Below are 20,604 nucleotides of genomic sequence, written 5' to 3'. Positions count from 1 at the left end.
ATAGATCACCTCCTCCATTATCTACTTCTCATCACTGCACATAAAACCGTTATGGCTCCAAATGAATGATTCATTTCTTAAGAGCGTCATTTCTGCAGAGCACAGCAGTGGCAATTTCAACATGTTATGGTTATATTTTTTAAATGTCAGCCATAAATGCAGCATTAAAATAAGACATGTCATGTTCTCTACTTTACTGCACCATAATGCACATTACCTTCCATACAGTAAGGATGTATTATTTAGTCTAAAAGGGTAGCCCTCTAGACCAAAGCAGAAAAGAAACACCTTCAAGGTCTCTTAACAACTGGATACATAAAAAAGCTTTTTTCTCTAATAAATAACTTCTCTAGGGGGCTTTAGTTTGACTGACCACTTTCAGAGTGAGCAACTATGTCACTGACATCCTTGTGCTTCCTCATTTAATTTTTTCAAAAAGTGTTACTTTGCCTCTTTGCCAGTGAATTTTAAAGCCGTCAGTAAATCATAAAAATCTAGTATCCTGCCAAATGAATGTGGATGGATAAGTCTTTGACTGGGCTTAGAGAGGAATAGTGGCACTCTGGATAATGTTTGCCAGCTGGCTACAGCAGTTAGAAAACTCTGGAGTTTGGGACTAACACACAGCTTACAGAAGAATCCAGCAATAAATCAGATTAATATCTCTAACTCTACCAAAAATGCATCATAGAGCTGAAGCATGGGCAACATGAGCTTTACATTATACTGTTGGTCATATATGGCTGTCAGTCAGTTACTTGATGATTTGACTTACCCTAGACTTAAAAGGTACCGTAACCTGTGGAGTTTTTGACCACAAGTAGCAGTATGGACTGGTGTTTGATGAGTGGGTACCCATTTTGTTCGTATCTCCCACGTGTGCAAAAGCACACAGGTGACACAATACACATTCCTGCCCAGAATTTTACACCATTCCACTGAAAGAGAGGTGGCAGTAATGTGCCAAGAAAAGTTGCAAGGAAAGAAGACTGCAAGCTAGCAAACATAACCATAAACAAGGTCAAGTCAGGCCTTTAATATAGGTTTTGTGTGGACGCAGGTGAGGTTAATTGCAATAAGAAATGAAAACATATAAATGGTGTCCAATTCCTTACAGTTTACTGTACAACAGTACTTCTTAGCAATTTCCAAGTCTCTGTTCGTGTCTGTTAAATATTTATTTTGCTCCGTCATGTGTATGTGATTGATTACCAATCCTGCTTGCCTACAGTATATGCTTTAAAAACCATATATTGTACTGGACAGATAATATGTTTTGAGTGCAGCTGCAAGTTATGGGTGTCTATGTACAGTATGTGCCGTCCGGGAAACACACATGGAAATGTTATACCGTCTTACCTTAAAACAGGGGATGGGTCGGGGGCTGGTGGGAGATGGAGTGGAGGACTTGGTGGACTTTGGAGTTGAGATCTGGCTGCTTGAGACACCGTTTACTGTGTGGAGAAAAACAGGAATGAGACAAACAGCGGCAAGGGAAAGAGTCATTATGATTGTGAGTACAATTGTACAATTGTTATCTTTAAGTGGTAAATGTGTATCTGCATAAAACTGCTTGCCAGTGACTCAGCTTGTTTGAACGTGCCTTTCTTTCCAATACCAGGTAGCCTATGGTATTTCTATGTAATCTTCAACAATGCATCCAGGAGAGACTACTAGCAGATGGAAAAAATCCTAATGGGTAGTGTTTTTGTTAGATGTGAAGCGCCTAATGGAACTGGCTGTAACTTACTCACAGACTCACACATTCATGTTTAGCAGGTTGCAGATTCTCCACAAGGGAGAGCTTGGAGAGCAGGGAACTGGTGTTACAACTGAATTTCTTTTTCAAAAGCTGCTGGTTTCTTTTGCGTGCTTGCAGTTTCACATTTGACATTTTTGCCATCTGTTAAACTGCATAACTATGATAATAACCTACACAACAAACACATCACGTCCACATAAAAACCAACAGCAGCTACAGACAAGCAAACTCTGCAGTTCTAACACTCATTGCTTACAGCGTCACACCTGCAAAATCTACGGTATTACTTTCATTGCCTGTAGATGGCGCACATCAGCAGGCTACATCTATAAGTCTAAACTGCTGTTACTTTTCTTGCCAATTGTTAAACTGAATGAATGTATGCCTCATTTGATATGGTTCAGTTTGATGTAAATAACGCAATATTAATGAACTTAACATAATATTAAAACAATATTACTTTCATTTTTTAGCTTACTTATTTACTAAATTATCCATTATCCATGATAAGGCACTGGTGTAAACATAACTTCTTATACAATTTACATTTATTACTCTATTGTTATTGTTTTTATTCTAATGCATGTATGTATATTCTGTATGTATGTTGTAATCTTTGAGCAAACTATGGCACCAGAATTTCCTTCAGCAGTAATAAAGTTCTATTTTATCTTATCTTCCATCTATCCATAATATAGTTTAGTGTAAAACACAAGAAGCACAGGGGATGAGAGCTTTTATTGTTTGAGTGATTCATTCTCTCAAGAAGAACCTATTTCTGCCTCTCTCTCTCTTGGTTTCTGGCACAAACACAGAGACATAATGCGTCAAAATTTAAAGGTCCCATATTATGCTCATTTTCAGGTTCATACTTGTATTTTGGGTTTCTACTAGAACATGTTTACATGCTTTAATTTAAAATTTAAAAAAAATTCTCATACTGTCCGTCTAAATATACCTGTATTCACCCTCTGTCAGAATAGCTTCACTTTAGCGCCTGTCTCTTTAAGCCCCCCTCCAGAAAAATCCCAGTGTGCTCTGACAGGTCAGCATTTCCGGGTCTTCCGCATCTGTGCAAATTCAATGCAGCCAGGGAATGACTGTAACAGGACTGTAGCAGCAGTTTCTACCTATATAAAGTTTAGTCTCATTTAAACAATTGTCTGGAAGTCCTGATGGCTCACTTAAAGGCTTTCTCTGAGCTGTGTGTATTTCTCTGTGGACTGAGCGTTATGATATAACACCACAACCTTCTTTAACAAAGTCTCTTCATCTGCAAAAACGCAGCTGAGCTGAGAAAAATATTTCAGACTGCCTACAGACTGTGACTGTTTCAGAGTTTTTGTTTCATTGTACAATGATTAAGAGGTTTTTTTCTCACTTAACTTTCCTCTGGGTATTTATTTTGTTACTTATTTTGTAAAAGGAGCTTTTGAAGCACTATCTAAGGAAATCTCAAACATGGCATTAGCTTTTCATGTTTTAAACAGTTTAACTTTTGAGCACCTCAGCTGCTACAGATGAAGAGCCATGTGAATTTAACTGTTCAGTGAGAACAGGATTTAATTAACACAGCTGAAGAGTGAGTCTAATCAGTTCGTGGCTTTGAATCAGTGGATTCTCCAGCAGCTGGCTTTTTAAATTAGATAGATGTGTATAATACATGACATCCAGAAGTCTAGTCTGGGCCAGAGGGAGTGAGAGAAAGAAAGAAGGAAATAAAGCCAAAAGAAAAGGTTATTATATAATGAAGGAATTGAGATCTTTAAGAGTTTGTGGTTCACACTGTACTTCACCTTCAACCACACAGACAGGCAAGACAAAAACTGGCACAAATACCAGAATACATAATCAACTGATGGACTATTCCTATGGCATGTTCACACCTAGACGTTTTCGCCGGAATCCGGCAGGCACGATTACATACAAAGTGCCAAAGACCCAAATAGATGCAAATCTGTGTGGATGATTTAGATGTAACCGCCAGTAATTGATTCTTTGGTGACAGTTCTTTACAGCAAGTGGAAGATATTGTAGCCGTCAAAAACTCCTGTTAGCCTACCTCTGACTTCAATTTACAAGCAGAAGGCTGAGGCAAAAGGTTTTCCCCATTTGGCTGCTCATAATTACATTCTGAACGTCCTCATATGAACAACTTTGACCAGTTAATATGCAGTGCCTGGAGTTAGCATGTTAACAAGCTAATGTTTAGTATGGGCTGTTTCAAATTAGCGTGTAACTTTTAGCATGTTAGCAAGGTGACATCAAGGTGACATGCTAACAAGTTGACATGCTAACATCTAGTTTGTAAACATGGCATATTAAAGTATTTAATCTTGACATTAATCTCAAATTGCACTTCATTCGTCATTAGTTTTAGAGGTTTCCTGTCAAGAAGAACAGTTAGACAGCTGAAGCGTAGGGCTACAAAAAGAAAGTCTGGTTAACTAACACAATTTCCGATCTGGGGAACATGTGTCTCAGCAAAAATGTGCAATTAAGTTTTCAATATATTTCACATGTTGGACTGACAGACTAACCTACCCATGGACTGACAATGTTTTAGTGGCAACCAGAGTTAGACTGTACTCACAATAGAACAAGAGAACCCGAAAGCTGTGAGAAGCTTGTTTTACTCAATTGACATGGCAGGTGTTTGATAAAGCAAACTGTGTGTGACACCATCACGAGCCTCACCTGGGGATTTGATGGGAGACTGACTGGTGGAGAGGTGGACCGGTAGCCTTGCTGCAGTGTCCGAGGCAAAAACAACAAAATAAAGAACACTAAGGTAGATATATGATTAGATATAATCACATTACAATAGACTTTGAAAGTGTTTAAACTTCCAAGGCTAAACTAAGACTGCAGCCACTCCAAACCAGCCAGTCAAATACCTCTCCTTTAAACTGACGTAATGGCTTGTAGAACACTACTTACTCAGCAGAATGTCACCATCTCTCAATGCACCATACAAATTGCTAAGTCATTCTGTCACAACTGAGGGTTCAGAATGAGGCTGCTAAAAAAAAAATGCTATTACTCAACCCGTCAACCAGAAATGACCTTACAGTGTTACTTTGGCATCAGATAAAAAGGGATTTATTTATTTTTTTAGATTGCTGAAACATACTTTTACACATATAATGTAATAATTTGCAAGATTTGACATTTCAGATTGTGTACTTACAAGTTTGTATGTTCTATGCAGGGATATCTCTTAATTTAACAGGGTTAATACAGACTTCTATGTGTGCACATGTCATGTGTCTCACCTGCACCAGGGGACTTGCTGCGTCGTGAAGGTCCAGGGCTTTTAGCTGTCCTGTTCGGAGTAGCAGGGCGGCAGTGCGACGTCTTTAGCACTCTGCATTCTGGGGGAGACAACACGCTCAGGGTCACTACCGCATATATTGACCTTTCCCTATAAACAAGCCTGTTATTTCTTCTCAGTCAGAGTTAATGTAGCAGAATTATGCCCAACAAGCTGCTGTACCAGGGATATGACCCTGGAAATGTTATTGGTGCAGCATGATTTCATGAATGCTGGTCACACTTGATTATGGGAACAGAGAAGCAGCCAAGAAAATAGATTAAAGAGCACAGAAGAACAAAGGAATTACTAGATATTGGGTTCCAATTAGGGCTAAGCTATATCAACATTTTAACACTGTGATTTTGGGAATCATTTAAGTTATCGGTACCAATACCAAAGCAATACTTTTTTTGGATACTGTATTCTGCTGATACCTGGCTTTCCTAGCCTAGAAATCTAGATGCACCCTAGCAACAGGAAATGTAATTTGCAGCCAGGGTAAGTCTAGCAGCTCTCCGTTGGCTTGCGAGCTGGAAAAACCAAACTCTGGTCAGGCCAATCACATTGTGTATAGAGTCGGTGGGCGGGCTTATGGCTGCTGCTGCTGCTGGCGAACAGCGGTCTTTCAAATCAGCTTTGGCCGCGACTCTGGAAGACTTGGAGTTAAGCTTTTCTTTGAGTAAATAACAAAGAACGCCACTAAAGTCATTCTTAAAAAAGGAAGATGTGTTCAGAGTTTTGCCGACCGGATACAGCAAAAGTTGAATCTATCAATTAGCTCCACTACCTTCTTCGTTGCTCTGCCTGGTTGTAGTGCTATCCTATGCAGAGGGAATTTGAAAGACAACAGTTTATCCCGCCCCTCAGATTGAGCCCTGCCAAAGGTGAGTTCCCAGACTCCTTGATGTAGGTCTGGCTTGTCAGGCTATGACTTTTCTATACTGATATTAAAACTATACTTGGATATCATAACCTTCTATAATTTCTTTTTTATTTTACAAAAAGAAGCTAAACTTCTGCAATGTTAAATGTTTAAACAAGCAGCTGTACAAGAAACAATTCAAATGGATAACAATCTGATTAAAGAATAACTAAATAATAGTACATATATGACCAGGAAACTTTCAAAATTAGATAATGTAATACTAGAAAATGCCATTACCAAAAACAGAGGTTTGATACTAAGCCCTAATTTTGACCTAACAAAAATGTAATGTAATGTAGCCTAGAACTGGCTAGAAAAATAAAACACATATGTGCTATAAAAAGCCAGTCATGCTCTGAGAATTACTTTTAATGTGATTACCATTACATAACTCTAATTGACATTCATTTGTTGATAATGTGGAATTTCAACTGATATGTAACTGATCTAAGGATGGAATATCCTGTCTGGTAAAGAGCCACTACACCTAAACACCTACTGTACATTGTTTAGACAAGTTAGCAGAAAATTATTGCATTCACAGTCATTATTTAAAAATAATAAAATATAATAAAAATATAAAATAGATCCTCACAACAACATTTGGTACAAATCACTGATGTCTTTTATTGCCAGAGCAAAGCAATTACCGGTACAACAGCTTGTTTTCCTCTGGACTACATCAATTAGGCTTAAATGATCACTGCACACCATGAACACATGAAAAGAAAATTACAAGCTTTTGTTTTTATTGTGTTTGCTGCATGCCACATCTGGTTTGTGTAACTGTGTGCAGTACAAGAGCAGATGTTGTGAAGCATGTGGTAAACTTGTCAGGGTTGTGTTAATGAGGTTTGGGGCAGTGAAAGCTATAATGTAAGGACACACACATAAAAAAAAAAAACACGCCCACAAAAGCACACCCACAGTGCATTTTGATGTGGTCCCCATGCGATTATCACCAGATATACTGTATATTTTACAGACTGATTGAAAGGGGCTCTCAATATGATACACTTCCTTGTATGGTGTACATATGAAACCCCAACAAACCAAATCTTTTTTTAACACAACCCCTGAAGTGAGGATATTAATCTCTAATTAAAAAGGGTCAATGCTGAGAAAAGATCCTATCAGTTTTAATTTCTTCTCATTTTTATTCATTTGTGTGCTTTTCTGCATTGTCTATTTGCGCAAGCCATTTTCCACATATTTTTTTCTTCTCTTGTTTTAACAGTAGAGTGTGTACTGGACCCATTTTGCAAAAGGAAGAGCAGCTACTGTACCTTCAGCAGAGAGTTACAGTGTGCCTTTTTTGTTCCTTCAAAGACCTAATTCTTAAAAGTGGAGCACCGGAGTGCAAGTAGGACGAGAGCTCCGAACTAACTCTGAATACAACCAATGCAACATCACTGATCCTCAGTAACCGTTCTAAGGAGGACATCCCTCGCTGTTTTTCGCTAACCTAACAAAACAACAAAAAAATTAAACAGGATGCCAATACTTTGGACTGTTACTATAATAAACTCCCTTTTCCTTCCTGAGAGATTGTCCAGTGTTGGTTAAAGTTCTACATAGCTTTGACATTGAATGGATCTGCTGGTTTAAAGAGGTCATATCCTGCCTGCGTGCTATCAAACTTTCAGTGTCTTTTCTACAAGATGGAGGGGTGATACCCAACAGAGGATGTGCATAACACACTCTATGTAATGCACAGAACAGTACACACACACACACACACACACACACACACACACACACACACACACACACACACACACACACACACACACACACACACACACACACACACACACACACACACACACACACACACACACACACACACACACACACACACACACACACAAACACACACACACGTTTGGTTAGTATTAGTCAAGCCTACCAGTAATAAAGGCTGTGGAAGCCTTACCACTGTGATCCAAAACAAAGTCGTCCTGAGCATAGCGGTGCTTCTCCGGGCCACACGCTATAAACACATCATCATCCCCGAAGAAGTCCTGCAGGCAGATAATCTGGAGAAGGAAGGGTAAGAAAGAACAAAGGAGAGATGAAACAGATGAAGAGCATTTAGAAGGGTATAATCCTAATTTACTTGTTTTGATATTCAGAGGCAGTTTGTGGAGTTTTCACAGATGAAAAAAAAAAAGAAGAAATTAGCCTTAAAAAGCCTTCTTACTGGCTTCTCAATAGTTCTCTTCTGTAGTAGCTTTGTATCTCCATATTTCATAATTTTTATTTTTTTCCATAAATCAATGCTATTTGTCACCCTTTACATATGTCTGTAGGTTGTACAAATATTTAACCAATGAAAAGTATTAAAATAAGCCTGCGATTAAAATCTTGTAACTCCACCCTGCCTCCATCTTTGAAGTGGCGAAACCATGACAAGGCAATTTCGTCTGACTTCGTCTGGGGTAAATAGCTCAATAAAATGTTTTCAAATGAGGCTTTTTTCATTTCCTGAAAAGTAACCAGAGGTGTCAAGTAACGAAGTACAAATACTTCGTTACCTTACTTAAGTAGAAATTTTGGGTATCTATACTTTACTGGAGTAATTATTTTACAGCATACTTTTTACTTCTACTCCTTACATTTTCACGCAATTATCTGTACTTTCTACTCCCTACATTTTAAAAATAGCCTCGTTACTCATATTTCAGTTTGGCTTGTTTTCATTCCAGCTCGTCCGTCATCGTTCAAAAAAACACACACACAAAAAAACCCTATCCAAATCGCTCCATCCGGAGAGAGTGAATTTGATTGTGGTTGGATGAGAAGTATAAACATAGCTATTCCGACACCCTATTGGTTTGTACGCGATCCATAACACCTGTACAGACCCGGTGCTAATACGCCATCGGTGCCTTAACGACCGTTATCTACCGGACCGAATAGCAACACGGATTTCGGTGCCTTAGGTGCCTGCGCGATGCTCCGAAAACGGACGTTAGAGGGAACTGAACATCGCCGCACGGGACGCTAGTCAACACTACAGTTGGAAGCAGGTTAGCCTAGCGTTAGCTAGAAGATGGAGTAAACATGATAAAATGCTGAGAGCTAAACGGTGTAAAAGTGTGTCTATATTTCACTGGAGAGGAGTCTGACACCAGACTGTAGCTGCCGTTGTCTGAAAAACACAGAAGAGATGTAGCCTACGTGTCACCTTTTTCATGATTTTAATATACTGTAACATTATTATAGTCATAGGATTTTGTCCCCGAGTTTTAGAGTTAAGCTGTAGTCCTTAATGGCATTCCCCCCCTTATATCAGGGGTCTTGAACGTTTTTTAATCCAAGGACCCCTTAACTTAAAGTGAGATGTAGCAGGGACCCCCTACATGTTGTATGAAATTAAGTTGCATATTAAACTGGGCCTACAATAACTGTTAGGGTAACCTAAAGCCTTCTTACATACCTTTTTTTCATAAGCTATTAAAATATTAATTGTTGGCATGATTTTATAAATCATATTTTAATGTTACATATGTGGAACAGTAAATCTAGGATTAACTGTATCTGTGGGCTGATATCTTAGTGACTACCTTACCTATAGGTCAGTAAGCCTATCATCAGTGGGAATTTATATTTGCTAATAACATGTTGGAATTATGTTAAGGCATTTTATTTTTATTTTTTTTAAAGACTCAAAAATGTACAATAATTTGGAGGCCCCCCTGCAATGACTCTGAGGACCCCCTGTTGAAGATCTCTGCCTTACATTACTTTTACTTTTATACTTTAAGTAGTTTTGAAACCAGTACTTTTACACTTTTACTTAAGTAAAAAGCTTGAGTTGATACTTCAACTTCTACAAAAGTCTTTTCAAACCCTAGTATCTATACTTCTACTTGAGTAATGAATGTGAATACTTTTGACACCTCTGAAAGTAACTGTATCGGATAAGGACATACAAGGTCCATACAACCGGACAGCGACTATATACAAGCACAGTGCAAGTACCTCAGAACTGTACTTGGGTACAGTACTTAGTAGTAAATTAGTAACTTTTTACCACTACTTCAGGGTGCATTCAGTTATTGTGAATACTAAAGGAAGTGGCTTCCCAAAATCCCTTCATTTATTTCATAGTAAATCATTTGTGAACAAATACAGCAACAGCTTTCTTCTTTTTTCTAAGACATGGATGGTGGAGTTTGGTTCACCAGTGTTCCTACCATCACTGATTCTACTCAACTGGCTTTCACTCACTCTACTCAACATTTTTAGCTGTACACGTGTGACCACTGTATTTTTTGGATGGGAAATAACTGCTTCACTTTGTGCTCATGTGAGATGAGGTTGTGAGTTTGTGACTCTGTATGTGTTTGAGTGAACAGCACAGCACAAAGAGACAGAGCACAACAGTGCTGTTAGGGTGTTTTGACCTCATCATGTTAACAGGATGAAGTCAAAACACCCTAACATCCAGAATACTGCAAAGTTAATGGAAAGCAGTACTGTACAGTTGGCTTTTGTGTCGCACGGTAATTTGTCTTGCTTTTTCTATTCTTTCTCACACTGTAATCGTCATTTTCTCTGCAGCTCAGAGCACTTTTCCTTTTACACCCACCAACCACCCCTGGAGACAGAAACAGGAGTTACTTAAACTATAGTGAGCTGTGCCCACACACAGCAGATTATCCCTCTGTTGCTGTAGGTGGACAAGTAGGAAGACAAAGGAGGAAAATATCTGTTCATTATCCCACCCCCCACCACACATAAATGCACCCACACACTGCCAGGCATATGTACTGTACTGTACACACACTTGAAACAAGAGTAAGGAGGAGCATGAGATGGCATAAGATTGTGGGCAGATGGATCCTCTAGGGGAGATTGGGGGCTGAAACAGTGGGGGAAAAACGTGTGTGTGTGTGTGTGTGTGTGTGTGTGTGTGTGTGTGTGTGTGTAGGGTATCAGAAGAACTGGTGGTCCGGAAAAGCTAAATGACTACAGAGCACAAACAATCCACAGTTTAAAAAAAGAGTTGGAGGCTGAGAGAAAAAGAGACAGAAGCGAAGTAGGAGTAAGACATCATTACATCAATAGGCCTTAGTACACATTCATTAACAATAAATAAGACACTTCACATGACACTTCTGCATGTCCTACATTCACACAACATCATTAAAAATGAAACAGGATGCAGTATCCATGACATGCTCATAAATAATCAATATCTGTATTTCATGGCCCTCATATGCCCCTTTTGTCTAATTCTTTAGGCAAAATTATGACCTTGTTAAATGGCAACAAATAAAAAGAATCAGTTAAAGTAGAAGAGAAGTGTCTATGCAATATGTGTCCATGAGCTGTGGCAAATAATCAAAGGTTTGACATAGCTGGAGTGAATGCCATTCTTTCGAGGAGCTCTCACTCTGGAACTTGGCAGCTGATCGCCACACCAAACAGTCAGGGCACAGGTGTTAGAATCACCATAGCAACAGCCCACAGGGATAGTCCGATGTATGTCAAAAATGGACTCTGGTGTTGTGCAAGCTATGATAGTGAGAGACTATTACAAGCTGATATTAGATAATATTTCTCATTGATCTCTGACCTTAATCCCCACACTGCTTCCTCTGGTGTGCAGACATGATCAATGTTAACACTTTCCTGGTTTTTCCATCCACTCAGCGGGCTGCGTTGGCGTGGAGCATGCTGGTCATTTGTTTGAGGACAATGCGAAACAGCCACACAGAGGACTGCTGAAGTGAGCACTGTCCCCTGGCAGGGAAACCACTGACATTGGTGACATCTGCAGTCAGACGACAGCTCAAGGGAATAGTTCAACATTTTGCGAAATACGCTTATTTGCTTTCTGGCAAAGATTTAGATGTGAAGATGTATACTATTCTCATATTTGTCTGTTAAATAAAGCACTACAACCAGCAGCCAGTTAGCGGAGTTTAGATTAGTTTAGCACAAAGACCGGAAACAAGGTTAAAACAGCTAGCCTGGCTGTGTCCAACTGTATCCTACCTGCCATAATCTCTACCTGCATCTCTGAAGCTCACTAGTTAACATGTTATCTATTGTTTGCTTAATCCAGACAAAACAGTAAGTGTAAAAAGGACAATTATTCATTTTACAAGAGGTTATATGGGAGGCCATTTCATAGCAAGGCACTGTAACTTCCTAGAGTATTCCCTGGTTGCCTGGCAACAGCTTAGGGAGAAAAAATAACACCCTATAAAATCTTGAATTGCCGTTTTTACACTCCCTTTTTTAATGGATTAAACAATCGAGATATAAAGTGATACTTAGTGAGCTTCGGGGGTGCAGGTAGGCAGATTTTGTAACAGAAAGATCCAGGGCTAGCTAGTTTCCACCTAATGTTTCCAGTCTTTGTGCTAAGCTAACCATCTCAGCTGGTTGCAGCTTTATATTTATAACCTAGCTCCGGGGAGCTTATTCCCCGGAGTCCTTATGTTCTTTTTCCGCCCAGCAGGTTTCCTTGGATCATGATGGCACCTACATCATGGTGGCAGCTGTCGCCATGGTCCTGCTCTACGCCCTGCTGTGCCCTATTACACCCTGCTACGCTCTGCAATGCCCAGCTTCGACTTGCTATGTCCGGCCAACGCCCTGCCACACCCTGTTACGCCCTGCTGTGCTCTACGACACCATGAACTATTACAACAACTACTTCTAGTAATTATCTTTATTGTGACTATTATTGCCACTGTTCATCACACCCCCAACCGGCACTGTCAGACACCGCCTACCAAGAGCCTGGGTCTATCTGAGGTTTCTTCCTAAAAGGGAGTTTTTCCTTGCCACTGTTGCACTTACATTCCTGCCTTTAATGGACAGCTCAGACATGAAAGGGGAGAGAGAGGGGCAAGACACGCAAGAAAACCATCACAGGTCAGACTCGAACCCTGGACCTTCAGCATCGAGGAATAAACCTCTATTTATGTGCGGCTGCTCTACCAACCGAGCTAAGTGGCCACAAGGCTGTGCATTTTGACTTTGGCACATAACAAAACATATCGCACCTATTTATTTTAATTCCAATTTGAATCCATGCTCTTACAGGCCCAGTTATCTTGCTGTTGCCCCAGGACATGCTTGTGACAGCAACACCTTAGGCAAAAGGCTTATTGAGAAGAAAAGGAACTCTGGGCTGCAAAATTATATTGTTTTGTCAAGAAGGCCCCTGACTGTATTCTCATTTACTTTCACCTCTCTCTGCAAGGCTAGCAGTGCTGTGGCCTGTGATAAAGTACTTTTCAGCTAGCCTGTGATGCCCAGGGGAATACAGGGAAATGGAGACAAATGGTGCCTGTATCAGGTTTAAAAACGCAAGAATTAAAAGGAGGTCACGGGGTTGAGAAATTTGTTAAATGATAGTCTGTTAAACTGTGTTGTGTTAAAAAGTGTTTTAACCTACATCATGCACTATTTACAGTTTTCTGTCTAAAATGAATACAGAATAAATTATTTAAACAAATGTGTTTTTGTTGTTTTTGACATTCACTTATTATTTTCTGAACTTATAAGGTAAAGTATGTGGGATAAGAATGAAAGTCTTATCGGTGAAGAATATATTACATTAACGTAACACTTTATATATAGTACCGCTATTTACCAGGAATAACATGTGTTAGGCAAAATAAACATCAGTATAGGAAAAAACAAAGCATTGCTTAAAAGCACAGCTGAACAGAAACTGAAAATCTTGTTTTTGCTGACCTCCAGAGGTCTAACTTTTCAGTTAGCTGCAGTGATGTAGAGAGTGGGTCAGTGCACCGTGACATTAATGTTAGTAATGTAATGTGTGGTTACAGGTACAATAAGGCGCACGCAATTGATTGACATCAGCTAATCACCTGTCGCATTCACCAATCCCATTCATGACGATGATAAGGTGGTCTTAATCATCTGCTCTCACTCACTCATAGTGTCACCACTGTTGATTATGATTGGACCCCTCCAGCTACTCGCTGCTGTACTGGCTGTATAGATTGATTTCTCCCTCCACCACCCCAGTCTCCTGCTGTTCTACTTTCTTATTGCCAAAACCAACAACAGCATCTCTTGCATTTTACATTTGTGTAGCCTGCACCTCGTAGAAATGTGTATGTTGGATACAATTTTATAAAGCCAAAGTATAAGGGTTTTCCTTAAACATAATAAAATCTCTGCAGCAGATTATTTGGAGCAAAGACGTAAAGGAGTGTATGAATGTCAGACTGGATTGTCCATGTTTCTCCTTGCTCTTGTCAACCACTGCCAGGATAAACAGCCAATGGCACTCCATTGCCAGCACTGTCCTGCTAGGCCTTGTCTTGGCCAATCAGTGAAGTGAACTGTTTGCAGTGTTCTGGATTGGCTGGGTGACGTGTCTTGAGGCTAAACTGAAGTTTGCCCTCCGAGATGCGACAACCCCCCTCCTCTCGTATGTCTGACCTTCTCTTACTCTCACCATCAGTCTATGTCCTCAGTCTTGCCTGCTGTACTTTCTGCCCTGCTAAGCTTGGCAACAGTGGAAATACAGGCCAAGGGCTTCAAGTGTGTGTGCATATGAAAGTATCAAAAGGAATCTGTGTATTGAACACAAGAATACCCCCCAAAAAAATGATGTGAGTTGGAAGAAAACAAGGTTTCAAGATACTTAGAAATAAGGGACCGTTCGGTATGTATGGAATGGACCACCGGAGGAAAATAGGGGAGGGTCATGTGTTTTTATTCTTTGTTGATGGGAGGGTCATCCAAATTTTTTTGTCTATGGGGGAGGGTCACCCAACTTTTGTATTCATGAGAAGAGCAACATTTGAAAGTGGCTTGTTTGGTACGTATTTATCCACGTAGCTCCATGTAGCTCTCTCAGTCTCGGCCCCTATCGCTGGCAGATGGGTTCCTCCCTGTTAAATCAGCCAGACCTGTAGCTTAGAGACCGTGGGATTTCCCAAACATCTGCTGAAAACACTATTTTATTCATTAGCATGATTGCCGTACTGTTTAGTTAAAAAACATCCAAAACACCGTACGAAAACATAGCTGACCAGATGCAAGCTTTTATTTTGAAAAGCCAAAACTCACGTCGCGGATAACACCAGCCGGCAGCCAGGAAGGCATGAGACGGGAGGTATATCCTTTCGGTCCCGGTGATTATTTGTGAAATTGTGCAAACGACAGCCTTTTCAAGGGATTTGAGAAGGAAGGAGGTGTATCATGCCAGCTCCAAAATTGATGCTCGTCTGAGAAATGGAGTTTTAGATAATGTTCAGCAGCTTTACCTATGCTAAAATATACAATGACTGAGGAAGCCTAGTGACGAGTCCATAGCAACCAATGTTGAATTACCCAGTGTGCTTTGTTGAGTGGGCTCAATGTTTTATTGTTTTATTTCATGTGACTACTAGTTTACTAGATGAGTAACTTAGTATTTGAAGTAACGCAGGAAGTATGCATTTAGTTTCCATGCTTATTGTGTTTCCACAACAATGTCAGGGAGTAAATCTACTGAAATGACCACCACACCATAACAGAGGAGTGCGATTTATTGGATGAGAATGAAGAGGTTTAGTCACATATGTCATGGCTATAAAAAAAACAATGGGAATCTGTACATCTTTGCTAAGTGCAAATCAGTAAAATACATTTTTGGGGAGGGTCATCCTTTTTCTCCTAATCATTTTGGAGGGTCATCCAAAAAACAAATGTCACACAACAAGAGGTGGTAAGAATTTAGGGCAGTGGAGAGGCCGTAAATGGCTGAACAAGACACACAGGAAAGTAAAGGCTCTCCTTGTGATGGCAGTGATCACAGTAATCATTTGGTACCATCAACCCTATTTACGTCCAAACCCCTCATTGCTGCTCCTTACCCTGAGCCAAATGAGCAAGAGGCAAATAAAGTAGGTGGAGTCCTGAAAGAAAGAAAGATAAAAAAAAAAAAAAAAAAAAAAAAAAAAAAAGAGACCGAAAGATTGAAATCTCTGCCTCTTGCTTTTGGGAAGGTCAGCCTACACAGCACTTCTGCAGTCACAACAAAGGAAAAGAACATTTCAAGGTAAACTAGCATTTTTACACAAGCTTTACCTCTCACTTAAACGGTTACTTACTTGAGAACATGCAGATAGCTAGATGCCTAATAAGTTTTGCCAGGGCGATGCTTAAACTAAAGCCAACCAGATTATTAACTCTGTTTGAACTCAGACAGAGGCCGAGACTGTTTAATTCCTTTGGATTACAGTGGTAAATCTCAGGCACGTGTAACAGCCAAGACAAGGTGGAGGCACAAAAATGAGCAATGAGAAATTTAAGACCATCATTAACTTGCTGCTCTGGATTCACTACATTAGCTGCATTAAACATTAGGTAGTAAAATACTTCAAATTCAAGTTGCTTTTAATCTCTAAAACATTCAACAGCAACCACATATGTAAAAGAACCAACAAAATACTGTTCAGTGAAGGCACTGAAGAAGAAACATCATAAACAAGCATGTTTCCCTGGGGTTTTCATGAACAGGATTTTATTAATTCATGAGGGACACTTCATCTGGAGATACTGAGGGCAAAAGCACTTCAGAACAAAAGAAGCACATCTTCAAATTGGCAGTTTCCCTACATTTGTAAACCAATTTGCAGTCGCCTCACATCAGCCACTGGCTCACACATTTCACAGCTGTCTGTCTCTCTCTCCTCCAAGTCATATTCACACACATAAAGAGAGACATTACTGTACATAACCTCAGGCTGTCTGAATGTACTCAACTGATACTCAAATGGAGCTCAGCTGTGCAAGTAGGAATGAAGAAAGGGAGTGGAAGTACAAAGAAAAACATGCACACAACGTTTAGCCCAAATGAGTCTCAGTAGATAACCTGCTCATTTAGAAAGTGAGATTGCAGATTTGCTGAGGTGCTAAGAGATCCACAAGAGATGCATAACATGTTGGGTTGTGTTGCCAATTAACATAATTCTCCAATTACAAACCAAAATATTAATGCACTTAAAGTGGCTGCTAGGCAATAAATGGTCAAAATATAATATTGTAGTTAGTAGCGGAAGTCTCCAAAGATCCACATTATTACTAGCATTGCATGTTTGCAGAATTCAAATAAATAAATAATAATATAAAAAGAATAAAAAATGTCCAACATAAACGGTCCTAACTCAGGACTTCCATCCCAAGACAACTGAAAGGACAGACACTGTTTGATGTGCACATTAAACTCCACCATCAGTATCAGAGACGTGCTACAGTTGTCAGGATCACTTAGACACACAGCTCCTGATCTGCCCTGTACAAAAACATTCATCACATCAATCTGCCAAAACTTGCTGAGGCAAAGTGGGCTTGCTTGAATGATTAAACTCAAGTAGACAAACAATAGTGTGTGGGCTGGGGTTTGAATATCATGATGTCAACTCTCTTGTTGGGAGAGTGAAAGGCCTACTGCAAAGAATGGGTGAGGGCCAGGCTGGGACAAACAAAACAAAACAAGTAGTTGAGATCACACAGCACACAATGGATGCCCTCCCTGTCTGTGGCCGCCACACGTTTTGCTCGGCGGACAGCCCCATGCCCCCGCCGACACCCCTGCTCTCTGTCGTCTGCCGGCTTTTTGTTTTCCTGTTCGTCAATGCAGGGTATCATGCCAGCACTTGTGAAACCTAGGTCAGGCACTTTTGCTTTATAAATACAATGAATGAAGTGTGTGTGTGTGTGTGTGTGTGAGCCATCTGCTAGGACAAGACACAAGAAAGAGGGGTTCTAGATTTGTAGGATTTTATCTCCAAAGCCCAGATAGCAACAATGTTACGCCAAGGCTTCATCTTTTTTACTTGCACTGATTTAGTCTATAACTGTGAAGGTTAAAAAAGTTAATTTAGACACTACTACTACTACTACTACTACTACTACTACTACTACTACTACTACTACTACTACTACTACTACTACTACGAATTCAGCATAAATAATTCAGAGAATATTCCTGTTTGGACGGTGTCATTGCACTCGTGTCAGATGGTGCTGTATGCTAATGACAGCACAGAACAATAGGTGGGCATGCAAATTTCATGGCTGTTGACCTGAATGGGGGTGTTTAATCCAGATTTGGCCCATGCCTGACAATCAGATGGAACCTTTATGTGACCGTAGCTAGTCAAAGAGGGAGACAGTTTTACTAATCTGTAACTGCCAGCACGTTTCACCGTCCTGCAAATGACAAGACATCATCCCGATCAATACAATAAAAAGGGGTGGGCAAAATTCAGACACCTTAATGAATGTAAACCCTTTAACTTTTGGCACAAGACAGCAAAGCAGCACATCCCGGTTAACACATGTACTGTCAACACTGTAAGACTGGGTTGATTTAGAGTATTGGGGCCAGGAGGCCATCATCATTAGAAGCGTGTCATGTGAAATCATGCCACAGTGCATCAGTGTCACGCTAACCAACAGCCACCTCCCTCCCGTGTATGCCCCCAAAACCCAGCAAACTATGCACCATGAACTAGCTGGCTGTTATCTTTCTGACATGTTGGTAATCTAAGATTTGCTCTTCCTCTGGGGCTGAATTCACTATAGTAAGTAGGGCTGCACGACATTGGAAATAAACTGACATTGCAATATTCTTTTTTCCTGCAATATATATTGTGATTATGAGAAAATACTGGAATTTTTACGAGATGACTTGAATAGCTCTATTTGGAAATAATAAATCATTCTAGAATTACTAGAGTGATTTTGTAGGGGAGTGCATCTGCACTCCAGGAACCCTTAAGTCGGTGTCAATCACATCATATCAGACATAGACTTGTCTTGTAGATCAGTGTTACGTTTCCAACGTCGGCGTCTTCCGGCTCCGAACCATAGTTGGGACAGACCCCCTGTTTCTTTAGGCTAAATCAATTAGCTTTAGCCTGGCTGGTAGCTTTTAGTCTGGCAACTCTGTGGTGAAGAATAGTCGGGAGACGACGTGAGAACGTTGCAACACTAAACAATGACTACTGTAGCTTCACTGTGACTGTAACACATGCCGCTTACGGTCCTTCTCTACACACACACATATAGGAGAGAGCCTCACTTCCCATTACAAACCCCATCACATACACACATTGCCTACATGGCCGCCTGTCTTAAAAGGGAAAGGGTCGGCCGGTAACATTAGTCATAGAACATGAGAACTGTGCAAGTTTTCCTTGTGTATCAAGCAGCAAAAAACTTGTAGCATTTACCGTGCACGTCTTGCAATATCGTGCAGCCCTAATAGTAAGTATTTTTATCTTACCACTGCTATGAGTACTTCTACTGTATTTGGTACTTAAATGTTTCACACAAGGAGTTATGTATGAGACCTGCGAGTTCTGTTATGCACACTGTATGCATCAAAAACATCAACGAGACTGAGAGATAAAGAAAGAAAAGGAGATCAAAAACCTAACTAACCCATCACTTTGTTTTATGTCATTAAAACCGCATGCATTTCTTTCAAGATTAACTGTAACTGTGTCTTCAATGTATTATGGAGGATACAGTACACCCACTTAACTACTGCAAAGATGTAAACAAACAAAGTTATTACATCTGAGCAGACCGTCCAATTATCAGTGCCGAGTTCCATTTCCATTTCCTCTCTCATTCCTCAGCTTGCTGTGTGTACTGAAAAGGCCTTTATAGATTTCAGAGAGACGAGCAGTTCAGCCTAACAGCTCAACGGTCTAAGCGGTCCAGGTCTGTTTCCAGCCCCTGATTAATGGGCAGCCCGGCTGTCATCCTGATAACATCACTGAGTGAAAAGGATCGTGAAAGGCAAACATATTTCAGGATTTTTAGGCAGATGTTTTTGGAGAGAGAAAATCCATGTTCAACTCATGTAAACTTTTAGCCAGTACAGAGCAGAAACCTTAGGTATATCCCTACATGTTTTTTCTGAAAAAAAAAAATACTTGAACTGATGAACATGTAGTACGCTCTTGCTACTTTTCCAAGGTCAATGAAAATCTACTGTAATTAATTTTCAAAAATCCTTTTAGAAGACATTTTTAATGGCACTGATTTGCAGGATCAGGTGAGCCAGACAGGACAGCAGGGGTATTGTTTGCGACAGCTAAAACTGTATTTTGATGCAGACTGTTAGACCTGATAGCTGTGACATGTAAACTCAATCTACTAAATGCTTGTACAGATGGCTACATGTAGGATAGTTGCTTAGAACACTTGGCTCTTAAATGACTGTGTATAAGAAAGGGTCAGAATACTTTAATGGAGCGATTTTTTTTCTTAATTGTAGTCATTAACATGCTTTCATTTACAACAAATATAATGGAAACAAATTAAAGTAAATAAACTAATGCAGGACTTTCAAGATTGGGGAACTATTATAAAAATACATTCCAATTAAATGCATTTAATGCTTTATGTGTAATTTTTGCATTCAAGACTGTAAATAATGTTTTGTCCTCAGCCTTTGTGAATGTCAGATCAAATGCAATTGATTATTCACTAACACCACCCCGAGTATTTATTCATCTAAAAATGAGATTTCCGCTTATCGCTATGTCCCACATTGATCACTAATGTTTTAATAGCAGTACCACACGCTGACTG

General features: G+C 39.9%; 1 protein-coding gene across 6 annotated transcripts in view; it reads right to left on the bottom strand.

The window, feature by feature from the left end:
- dclk2a (doublecortin-like kinase 2a) overlaps positions 1-20,604 on the bottom strand; it is a 53,258-nt gene that overhangs the window by 13,156 nt on the left and 19,498 nt on the right. For 4 of the 6 annotated variants that reach the window (XR_003693908.1, XM_028593443.1, XM_028593464.1 and 1 more), the window contains exons 3-6: positions 7,913-8,042; positions 5,038-5,136; positions 4,460-4,510; positions 1,360-1,454 (exon numbers count right to left, since the gene is read on the bottom strand). Coding sequence is in view for 5 of the 6 variants with exons in the window: in XM_028593443.1 (XP_028449244.1) it covers positions 1,360-1,454; positions 4,460-4,510; positions 5,038-5,136; positions 7,913-8,042 (375 nt within the window). In the remaining variant the exon portion in view is untranslated. The remainder of the gene's footprint in view (positions 1-1,359; positions 1,455-4,459; positions 4,511-5,037; positions 5,137-7,912; positions 8,043-20,604) is intronic. The other 2 variants (XM_028593455.1, XM_028593477.1) reach the window with 1 other exon arrangement.

Source organism: Perca flavescens, chromosome 2 (assembly GCF_004354835.1).
Source record: "Perca flavescens isolate YP-PL-M2 chromosome 2, PFLA_1.0, whole genome shotgun sequence".
Taxonomy (NCBI): domain Eukaryota; kingdom Metazoa; phylum Chordata; class Actinopteri; order Perciformes; family Percidae; genus Perca; species Perca flavescens.
Note: the sequence above shows the minus strand (reverse complement) of the source record. Positions and strands in the feature narration are given on the sequence as shown.